The 12516-nt window shown below is 31.6% G+C and overlaps 1 protein-coding gene across 1 annotated transcript in view; it reads left to right on the top strand.

The window, feature by feature from the left end:
* LOC123889766 (UDP-glycosyltransferase 74G1-like) overlaps positions 1-1467 on the top strand; it is a 28675-nt gene extending 27208 nt beyond the window's left edge. Inside the window, exon 2 of the mRNA XM_045939258.1 lies at positions 522-1467. Within this exon, the coding sequence (XP_045795214.1) occupies positions 522-1265 (744 nt within the window). The 3' untranslated portion in view covers positions 1266-1467. The remainder of the gene's footprint in view (positions 1-521) is intronic.
* The last annotated feature ends 11049 nt before the right edge of the window (positions 1468-12516 follow it).

The following is a 12516-nucleotide window of genomic DNA, read 5'->3' as shown; positions in this document are numbered from 1 at the left end:
ATCTATACGATATAAACTTTCAATCCAACGGTGGATTTTGTAAAATTCATATCGGTTAAAACGTTATTGAGAGTTGTAACATTTGATGTCAAACTAGTTGGTGTCATTTGATCCTGACCATATATATATATATATATATATATATATATATATATATATATATATATATATATATATATATATATATATATATATTTCAAGAGAATTTCTTTTGCCACTCTATTTCTTTTCTCGCGTGCCTTACGAATTTATCAAAATACCCTTATTCGCTATTTAGGTAGCGGATATCCCCCAAAGACAACCTAGACAACCTATCAATTTTTTTTGTAGCAAATATCGTGGTAAACCAAAAAAAAATATAGCGGACGACATTAACAAAATTACTCATTTTTGTAACGTCCGCTACTTAAGTAACGGAAGGGTAAAAATGAAAACGCATAGAGTGCACGAGAAGTAGGTAGGACGGTAAAACAAATCTCATATTTCAAATTGCAAGGGTTACAAACTCAATTTCCTTGTAGGTTGCAGATTGGATCATGAAGATTTGGCCCAACTTTAGAAACATAGGGCCTTCGATACCATCAATGTTCTTAGACAAGCGAATTAAATATGATGAAGAGTATGGTGCAACACAATTCAAAAGTGAAGAATATTGTATGGAATGGCTAAATGATAAGCCAAAAGGGTCAGTTCTATATGTTTCTTTTGGTAGTTTGGCATCAATCAATGAAGAGCAATTAGAGGTAGTAGCTTGTGCTTTGAAAGATTGTGAAAATTACTTCTTATGGGTAGTTATACCCACTGAAGAGAACAAACTCCCAAAAGATTTTGAGAAAAAGTCACATAAGGGCTTAGTTGTGACATGGTGCTCCCAATTGAAAGTTCTAGCACATGAATCTATAGGATGTTTTGTAACACATTGTGGTTGGAATTCCACATTGGAAGCGATAAGTTTAGGAGTTCCAATCGTCGCGGTGCCTCAATGGTCGGATCAAGCCACAAATGCAAAGTTTATTGTCGATGTTTGGAAAATTGGAATAAGGCCACCAACTGATGAATTAAAAATTGTGAGAAAAGATGGAATGAAGAAATGTATATTGGAAATAATGGAAAGTGAAAAAGGAAAAATGATTAAGAGTAATATCATGCAATTGAAGGATTTGGCAAAAGGCGCAGTTGGTGTTGGGGGAAGTTCGTATGAAAACATTACTGAATTTGTGAATAGTTTGTTCCATTTTGCAAACAAGCAAACATTCACAAATTAATTATTGATCAAGGGAAAGGAACATTTCTTATTTGTTGTTGACATATGCATGCATTGCGGATTGCACTAGAGCACGGTGCTTTTATTTTACAACAATAATTGTTTTTAAAATAAATAAATTTATTGTTATTATGTTTTTTTTTTATAATTATTGTTATTATGTATTATTATTAATTAATTAGTGCTAACTGTTATTCAATATATAGAAAAACAATCCAATAGTTTTGGTTTATATATGTAGTAATCATTTTGGTCAATTTTATCCGGATTAAAACAATCGCAACCGTTGAATATAAAACATCTTAACAAAATGGAGATTTTTCCCTTATAATTTGAGACGGAGGGAGTGTGTGTGTGCGTGTGTGTGTGTGTGGAGTGTGTGTGTGTGTGTGTGTGCGCCCGCGCGTACACACTGTTGTTAAAATCGAGTGTTAACTTGTTAACTCGAAGGTAAACTCGATTTTTGGTAAAATCATGGAAAAAAGAGTTTAGCCGAGTTAACTCGGAGTGGAAACAGTAAACTTGGATAAACTAGGGCAAGTTTACATGTTTTTCCGAGTTTACATTTTCAAACTTTTCTAGCCCAATTTCATTTTTTTTGGCCCATTAGACAAAAACTTTCCCTACACGTCTTTCAAAGAAAAAACACAGTTTGAAGATGATGTTATAGACTTTTAGGAGACTATAATTAAGTTAGAAACTTATGAATATTCTTATTTTGGATTGTTATTTGGATATTTATATGATTTTGTTGGATTAATTATGTATATTGATGCAAGTTTATGGACATGATGCTATTTATATGGTGATTTAGTATTTTTGGCTTTATAATTAAGTTAACATTTTAAAATATTGTGATTTTTATAGTATTATATTAGTATATGTCATAGACATAATAATATTAATTTTAGGCAAACTCGTACGATTTTATGATTCGAGTTTACCTATGCAAAACGAGTTAAGGTAAAAATTCGATCCTGACAACCTTGGTTACAAGTGCATAGTAAGAGTAGGGCGGGAAGTAATCACATGTTCCCCGTTCAACAACATTGATAGATCCTCTCTCTTTTTCTCTCTCTCTCTGTGTGTTCTTTTATCTTTTTAATGTTGTTTATGTCATTTTTCATTTTATATTATTTAGATTATTGTCTATATTTTTTTCAATTGTTTTTTGTGATTGATTTTATTTCATTTATTTGAGTGTGAAATTGCTATATACTCCCTCCATCCCATAATATAAGAAAAATATATATTTTCACACTTATTAAGAAAAGTAAAACATGATAATTGATGAATCTTCATCAATCGCTATTTTTAGAGTCTGTTTAATTAAGTTTTTAAGATCATTTTATTAGTTTAGTGTTTAATTTAGAGTCATTTTAAATAAATTGCATTTTTTTTAGTTTATTGAGTCAATTAAGTATTTTTCTTTATTAATATTTCATTTTGTGTAGTTTTTATTTTGTGAAGTTAGTAACATATTGTGTAGTGTGGGTGATGGCCTAAAAGGGAGTATATCATTTAATATGATGGGCTTGTGTACAATGAAAGGAAGACAACTTGGGCCTTATGTTGAAGTCATTACCCGAACCAAGGAAATGAAAAGAAAGGTTTCTTGGCAAATTGAGGGGCTGGGCACTGGAGCGCGAGAGAAAGGAACGGAGGAAGGAAACAGAATAGTGGTGGAGGATGAATTGAAACAAACAGCTCGCACACCAAGCCTGCACACTATTACATGGTTTTATCTTTATTACATTGTTTCTTTAGTATGATGTCTAGCTAAATTCTCATGATTGGTCTTTAGGGGATTCTGATTATTATTTTTCTTGAACCATGTGATTATTATATATTATGATCAATGAATTACGAAGTTAGTTTCTTCAATCATTCCTTGTTCTTAATGCTTTGCATAACTTGATCAATTGTGTAATGTTTTCAATTATTTGTTTTACTATGACGATAGGAATGAATGATCGATCTAGGAACGATTGATCAATTAACTTTCACTTAAGACATTTCGGATCGTTAATTGAGATTAAAGGATTAAAGGTCGTAAACATCAATTGATCATAGATTACCTAAGACATTAGGGATCGATGATCAAGGGAGAGGATTATGTTACCAAGACATTGGGCATAATTATTTTTGATTTGGTCTAATCGTGAAACTAAATTGAGTAAATTCGTTATTATACATGAAATTACCAAGAGAAGTAGTAATTAGATGAACCAAAAGGATCAATCGCTTTTCTTTCATTCAATTTGAATCCCAAGTTATTTATAAGTTTTGAAGTAGCAAAGTTTTTCACAAGAAAGGGGGGGGTTTGAATTGTGACCCTTTTAAAATTTAAACTCAAGTCACAAAATAAATAGTTAATGATAAAATTATTTTTGTGCTCAGTGAGATCGTTCTAAGAATGATCTGTGCTGTGTAAAAACAGTTGCAGAAAATAAAAGTTAAGGGAAAGAAGATAAACACAAAGAGTTATCTTGGTTCACCCCTAATCTTTGGGTTACGTCCAGTCCCCACCTCCTGTGAGTTTGTCCACTAGAATCACTTAAAAGTTACAGATCCAAGACTTACAAGTTTACCTTGATCTTGACCTAAGATCAACAACTTACCAAAGCTCCTAGAGCTTTGAACTTTCCTAGTCACCTTGACCAAAAAAACACTCAATTACAATGTGAATGATTTGGTTCTAAGCTATTTTCAGACTCAATACAAAAGAGAAGCTTAGATGAAAGCACTCTAAAAGAGATTGGTACTCGGATTATGATACAAAAGAGTGACTTAAAAAAAAACTTTGAGCTAAAGAGATTGAATGTGTTTTATATCACTTGAATTGCTTGAAAACTCTTGCTCTTTCCCTTGGACTTGATTGCCTTTTATAGATGCTTGCTTGAGATTGAAGCTTGGCCTTCAAGTATATCAGTTAGAGGGCAAAATAGAGCTGTTACTCAGTGCTCTACATGCAGCAGACAACTTCTGTATAATTTGCAGATTCTCTGTTCAGTCTTGGAACAGTCTTGATTTCCATTTGGCTTTGATCCATAAGATCCAAATATGTGTGAGCAAAACCAAGTACATATGAGTTGTTTCTTACTTCCTTCCACTGTCATGTATCAGATATAGCCGTTTTGGATGCTCAGAAAAGGACTTATGACAGTTGGAAATGGTTTTGAAAAACTGTGTGCAGGATCAGTCTTGCATCAGTCTTGAAACAGTCTTGACTGCACCAGCCAATTGTGATGAACCTTCATCCTTCCTTCCTTGTGGTGTGCAGCTGTTCAATAGCTCTAAGGGCTGATCAGTAGTAGCCTTAGCTTGAGAATAAAACCAGCTGGAATAGTACAAGAGCATATGAGACAAAAAGTACTTCTATGACACCACCATTGAAGAATGTTCCATTTGTGTACTTTGCATAAGTACAATACAACTCATAGTTCAAATCTGGTTGTTCCATTGTGATTGGTCTATGATATTATATCAGATATATTCATTGGTTGGTCAATACCACAATTGATCAAGCTCATGGTTTTCTTCATGATATATGACTAGGAAAGCATATACTTAAATTCCATCACATGTTGTTGATCCCAAAAGAGATTATCTCCTGTAGTGATTTGGTCCAAAAATCAATTGTAAAGTGCTTATTTGTTTTGTTCTTAGTTGACTTGAAAAACCAGAAAGCACTTATTCCAAAACGTGCTTATAACCAAAACTGCAGTCTGTCTGTTAAGAATGTTCTCAGAATGGTCTTAAACTTTGCAGGATTTTTACTTTGCAAGTGGATTGTTAGAATCTGTTTAAACTTATGCCACTCAAAAGCACTTGTTAGATAACAAAATGATCAGAATCATTTAAAATATAATTAAAGATGTTTGTAATCTTTAAAACATCAAAAGTGGATTTTGCCTCAACAAGTTTATGATAAAAATTCAAACCAAGTTAAACTCCCCCCTTTGCATTTTAATTATTAATCCTAAATTATTTTAATTGTTTTGTCGAGATTGAAACAATCCCTGCGGATACGAACTTTATAAATTTTATTACTTGACGACTATTTAGTACACTTGCTAAATCTCTATCAAGTTTCTGGTGCCGTTTCCGGGGATTGTTGATTAATTTTGACAAGCCAATTTATTTTACTTAGGATTTTTTTTTCATGATATTTTCATTTTATTTTTGTATATATGCAATTTTCTCTTTATGTCTTCTTTAGTTTATTTTGCTACTAAAAATTTTCTCTAAGTTTGGTAGCAATGAAATGGATTGATAATAGATTGGCTGATTCCGAAGAAATAGCTATCATTTGTTATCAACTATGTTTACTATCTTATGAGCAAGAGAGATTGGATGCAAATATTTTGAGATTTAAGGCGAGAAGTGATTTTTGTGGAGCGAATCATCACAATGACTATTGTGAGGAGTATTGTTTGAAGGAAAAAGAGCGCGAAGTGATCAACATTGATTACAACTTTCAACTCAAAAAGATTTTAGATGAATTTTTGAGGTCAAATCAAGGTTCATTTGATGAATTTGAAGTTGAGTGTGGTAATCTTGTTGAAAAGGCAAATGAGTGTGACAAGTTGGTTAAGATGGAGATGAAACATCATGCTATTGGAGAAGAAGAAAAATTGAAAGACAAAAATAATGGCATGAGAAGAGTGAAGAGCATAGATCTCTATGTGACATTTGAGTCTCAACCAATGGAGATTAGAGCAAAAAGTCTCTTGCAAAAGAAGTTTCAACCTTCTCCAAGGTGGGAGAGTGCTTGTTCCAAAAGCTTAGTTGTTGGAAGATGGGAACATTTGCTTCTCTATGCTAAGTTCATGGAATTCTTAACCAACAAGCGAAAAAAGAAGGATGACGTGTTCTTTTTGACATATATGCCACCCTAACATAGGTAACTCGGTATTTAATTTTCTTTTAATTTTTGCATTTTATTAAGTAATAAAAAGCACCGTTGAATGAATTTGTCACTACTCTATTCTTATTTGTTTGAGTTAATATTTTATGCGTGACTTGATTTTGAGCATTTAACTAGAATGTGCTTGTTAGTTTACTCTCCATCTAAGTAGTAACTGTCAACTTACATTATTTATTGCTCTTTGGTTATATTAGTTTGCTGATGATTTTTGAGGAAATGATTTCTGTTTGTTTGGCATGATTCCTAATGGCTCTAATTCTTCTCTATTATCCTAACTGTGAGGTCTTGAGCCTAAACACTTGAATTTATTTTTTGACTATGTGAGTTCCACGTCTCTCCTATTCTCTAGAACTTGCTTGAATTCTCTTAATTGATTGATTGCGATGAATAATGCACCGAGGCACGTCTTTGTGAGCTTGAGCCTTTGTAGCCTACCCTTGAATATTATTATCCCTTGCTAGCCCCTTTGAGCCTTATTGAAAGAAAAATGTTTTGATCTTACTTCTTTTTGAAAACCACATAATTTTTACAAAAAAAAAAAATGATTTTCTTGAAGTTGATCACCTAACTTGTGATTTGAGCACAATGCTCATCATTAAGTTTGGGGTTGCTCTTGGGATTTGCAAACTATTAAGTTTGGGGTGGGGTACTAGAGAACTAAAAGAAAAATATTTTGAAAAAGTTTGTGAAAAAAAAATGAAGAGAATGTCGCTCATGAAAAGAAAGGAAATGGTGAAAGAAATGAAAAATAAATCAAATAGAATGCAAAATGCATAACTATGTTTGGAAAAAAAAATGAATCAAAAAAATTTGTTGAGGGACTTCTTTGAAAAAAAAAATTGAGCATGGAATGAGTTCACACATTGTGGATTCATTTGCATGAGGAAAAAATTGTGAAAACTAAGTTCTCTAGTATGAATGTGATGATTTTGGGGATCAATTAATTTGTCCACTTTTGTTTGAAATAGGTGATCTTAAAAACTTCAAGTTTTTCTACCTAGTTTACTAAAAATGTCCACCCTTCAATAACCCTAAGCCACGCTATAACCTGAAAAGTCCTCAAAAGGTGCATATTCATTGTTTGTCGATCGATTTTCAGAGTCCTTGCAAGCTTATGGTAGAAAGATGTAGATTGTGTTGATTGAGTGTATGTCCCTAAACACTTGAGGGAATTTTTGTGAGATTGTGTGAAGAAAGAATTGAGCTTGATGGATGAATGTTGGATGAATTATTTTGAATTTCTGATTGGTTGTTAGTAGATGAAAGTGACCTTGAGCATGATAATTTTTGTAAAATGACATGTTATGGTCACTCATTTTAACACACGCGTTCTAACACACCCTCTAATACTATGCCACGTCACTCTTTTAATTAAAGAGAGTAACCGGCAACCTGAATAACTGGTTCAACAATTGAAACGCCAAAATCTCTCTCTGAAACGATGGTCCCGTCGTGCAGGTAATTATTAATTAAATCATCATCTCCCAAACCATCTCATCGTTCATCAATAATCCTTGTACTCATTAAATGTTTGGAATCTGATTTTTCATGTGTAGTGACTAGTGAGATGATAGTCGGAAAACATTATGCAAAAGATGGCGACGAAGGTGATGGGTTGTCTCGGACCAAACAAAACACAATCCACAAACTTACAGAGGAGGAACCAGATCTCGTCTCCAGTTGTTAAATGGGTGTTCATTAGGGAAATCCAAAGGCTTGAGAGAAGTGACTATTTCAGAGAGAGTAAAATTTCTTCTCACAATCCACAAACTATGGTGTCAAAATAAGAGGGAAAGAGACAAGCAGGAGCTAGAAGCCGGTGGAGGATATTGATGGTTGAGGGTTTGATGTTATGCAGGTAGATTGAATGGGTAGTGTAGAACTGAATAACAACAAAAAAAAACAGAAAAAAAAAAATTGGATTTACTCATTGAACCGGTTAATAGGTTGGTCATTAGAAAAAAGGGGTAATGTGGCGTTATACTTGAGCGTGTCTTTGAAAGAGAGTGTCCAAACGAGTGACGCTAGCATTACTCTTGTTCTTATTGATTACGGAGATAGATTAACATGAATGTTTGGTTTGGTGTTTGAGGTTGAGTTGCACTCTTTTGAAAGAATTGTTGCTTGAGGACAAACAACAGATTAAGTTTGGGGTTGTGATGAATCTTCATCAATCGCTATTTTTAGAGTCTTTTTAATTAAGTTTTTAAGATCATTTTATTAGTTTAGTGTTTAATTTTGAGTCATTTTAAATAAATTGCATTTTTTTTAGTTTATTGAGTCAATTAAGTATTTTTCTTTATTAATATTTCATTTTGTGTAGTTTTTATTTTATGAAGTTAGTAACATATTGTGTAGTGTGGGTGATGGCCTAAAAGGGAGTATATCATTTAATATGATGGGCTTGGTACAATGAAAGGAAGACAACTTGGGCCTTATGTTGAAGTCATTACCCGACAAACAGCTCGCACACCAAGCCTGCACACTAAGCCTGAAACAAACAGCTCGCACACCAAGCCTGCACACTATTACATGGTTTTATCTTTATTTCATTGTTTCTTTAGTATGATGTTTAGCTAAATTCTCATGATTGGTCTTTAGGGGATTCTGATTATTATTTTTCTTGAACCATGTGATTATCATATGTTATGATCAATGAATTACGAAGTTAGTTTCTTCAATCATTCCTTGTTCTTAATGCTTTGCATAACTTGATCAATTGTGTAATGTTTTCAATTATTTGTTTTACTATGACGATAGGAATGAATGATCGATCTAGGAACGATTGATCAATTAACTTTCACTTAAGACATTTCGGATCGTTAATTGAGATTAAAGGATTAAAGGTTGTAAACATCAATTGATCATAGATTACCTAAGACATTAGGGATCGATGATCAAGGGAGAGGATTATGTTACCAAGACATTGGGCATAATTATTTTTGATTTAGTCTAATCGTGAAACTAAATTGAGTAAATTCGTTATTATACATGAAATTACCAAGAGAAGTAGTAATTAGATGAACCAAAAGGATCAATCGTTTTTCTTTCATTCAATTTGAATCCCAAGTTATTTATAAGTTTATGATAAAAATTCAAACTAAGTTAAACTCTCCCGTTTGCATTTTAATTATTAATCCTAAATTATTTTAATTGTTTTGTCGAGATTGAAAAAATCCCTGCGGATACGAACTTTATAAATTTTATTACTTGACGACTATTTAGTACACTTGCTAAATCTCTATCAATAATTTCAAGAATGACTTTTTGTGTTTTTTTGAAATAAGTTTCATGGAAAGATATGAAAAGAGTTTTTATTGGTTATTGATTATGGGAAAAAGAAGGGAGAGAGTAAATTAAATAAAAGTCTATTTTTTTTTTGAAACAACGTAAAAGTCTATCTTAAAAATGATAAAAGTTGGTTTTTTTTCTTATAATTTGGGACATGAAAAAGTGATTTTTTTTTCTTATAATATGAGACGGAGGGAGTATGTTCAAAGATGTTGCAGTGGTATAGTGCATTATGAAGTACTCCCTCGTTCCCCGTTCAACAACACTTAGAGATTATCTCTTTTGAAAATAAAAAAATCCCAAATAAAATACTATATATAGTATTAGAATTTTTTTGATATTCATTAAAAAATAATAAAGAATTAACAACTAATTTTTGTTCATAGAGCAGTTATAGAGTTCTATAACGGAGACGGAAGAGAGATAGAAATAGAGAGAGAGAGAGAGAGAGAGAGAGAGAGAGAGTCTTAGTTGTGTAAAATTGAAAACAATGAGTTTTTCCCACCCGACTCTTAAAAATACACGTTGACTAATTAAAATTTGAATATCGATTGCGGACGTTATCCATATTTTCATATTTCAAAATTTCATATTTCATATTTCAAATTTTCATATTTCATATTTTATTTAGCACGATGAAAAGTGACCCCCAATAATAAAAAGTGTAAGTAGAAGATAGTGATAACTGAGCACGAGAATTTTATTGATATTTATTTTTTAAAAAATAATATAGAATTAACAATTGTTTTCTGTTGATGGACTCTCTATAGAGTCTTGTAACAGAGACGGGAAAGAGATGGAAATAGAGATAGAGATAGAGAGAATCTCTTATTGGTATATCATAGAAAACAGGAAACACTTACCACTCCACTATTATAAATACACATTGACTAATTAAAATTTTAATTCCGACTACAGAAATTTTTCCATATTTTGTGTTCATCGCACTTTCACTAGATTACATCCGGCTGTTCAATGTGAGTGAAGATCCATACATAGATTTTCTAATTTGACGTTTATACGTGAAGATTGCTTCTTTTTGGGACAATGATCAAAGTATGTGTCATAGGAGATAGTGATGTGAGAGAGAGCGAGGGAGAGAAAATTTCTTAGTTTTATTGAACGGAGAACAAGGAACGGGGGAGTATTTCTCACCCCACTATGTCTTTGTAACATCCTTAAACATATATCGTATTTTCATACTCAAGTAAATTAAATAAAATCAATCTTATAAACAATTGAAAGAAAAATATATACAACATTCAAAATAACATAAAATGAAAAATGAAATAGATAACCTTCAAAAGAAAAAAGAAACACATAAGAAAATAAATATTATTAAAAAATGAAAATTATCCTGTGGGAGAGATATAGAAATATATATATATATATATATATATATATATATATATATATATAGAGAGAGAGAGAGAGAGAGAGAGAGAGAGAGAGAAAGAGAGAGAGAGAGACTCTAACTGGTGTAGAATGAGAAGTGTAGAGCACTTTATGATCCTTGACTAATTAAATTTTCATTTGAGAATCGAGTTTATAATAATTTTATATTTATAGAGTCACTATATAGTCTCGTGAATGAAAATAAGAGAAATAATATGTAGAACGAGAAGCGAAATAATAGTTTTTATCTTGCTCTATCATGTGACATCATTAAACTTATATCATGCAAAATCTATTGTAATTTTATCGTATAATTTTAAACCAAATTACCTAAATATATATATATATATAAGGAATACATTGCGAAAAACACACATATCAAGGAGACTTATTTTTTTATTCTAAAATGTTATGTGTTATTCCAAAACTAACTTTGGGAATGTATTTGTGTAATTAACGCATAACATTGGAATATTTGCATTTTATATAATTTAATAAGGGTATACAAGGAATTATCTATTTAATAAAGAATAAATTTAAAGAGTGTTTCTTATAAAAAAGACAAAAAAAATATTTCAAAGTGTTCCTTATATATAGGACCGGAGGGTGTAACAATTATCTAGCATTTTTTTTTTTTTTTTTTACTTTAATTTATATTAAAAGTATAAAGCCACTTAGAATGTGTATTCCCACCTAATTTCTATATATTATTCGTACTATATAGCTTTTTAATAAGCCTGTAGTTAAGAGTATTGATAACTTGACACACAGCGACAGACATGTGTGAGGCTTGGTATCAGCCCAAATAGTTTTTAAAAATAATAATAATTTTATAAATAATTTTAAATTATTCTATATACATATTCGTATAAATATTAATGTAAATATTAATTTAGAGTTTATTTTTAATAACTATAAATTTCTCGATACATATTAGTTTAAATATTAATGTAGATATTAGTTTATAGTTTACTATTGATGATTTCAACTCTTTGGTTATACATAGTATTTTTTTTTTGGGAGTTTCGTAAGTCTTATCTTGATGAAGAGCGTACACGAAGTAGCTTATGGTTTGAGAGATAGTGAAAGTTACTTCTTATGGGTTGTTAGATACTAAGATCCAAAAAGATTTTGAAAAGGAGTCAAAGAAAGGCTTGGTTCTAGCACATAGGCTATTGGATGTTTTGTAACACATTGTGGTTGGAATTCCACATTGGAAGCATTTAAAATCAATGCCACTAAATGGAAAAATTTAGCTATTTGGAGCTTTTGGTGAGGGTGGAAGTTCTCAAAATAACATCATAGAGTTTCTGACCAGCTTGTTCAATGTGAAGTGGAACAAATAGGCACAAGAAAGGGGGGTTTGAATTGTGACCCTTTTAAAAAATAATCCTGCACTCTTTTAAAAACTAACTCAACAGAAAACGTTAGAATGATCTCAGAAGGATCTGGTTAGCAGTCAAACAAATTCAAAGTGAATTGTGTGCTTAGTGTTTGCTCGAAATAAAAGATGAGGGAAGAGAGAATCAACACACAACAATTATATTGGTTCACCCCCTAATAGTATGGGTTACGTCCAGTCCCTCACGCTCCGTGAGTATCCACTATAATCTTGAGATACTAGTAATCTCAAATT

Source organism: Trifolium pratense, linkage group LG6 (assembly GCF_020283565.1).
Source record: "Trifolium pratense cultivar HEN17-A07 linkage group LG6, ARS_RC_1.1, whole genome shotgun sequence".
Lineage (NCBI taxonomy): Eukaryota > Viridiplantae > Streptophyta > Magnoliopsida > Fabales > Fabaceae > Trifolium > Trifolium pratense.
The sequence above is the reverse complement of the archived record's forward strand: the minus strand, read 5'-3'. Positions and strand labels throughout refer to the sequence as shown.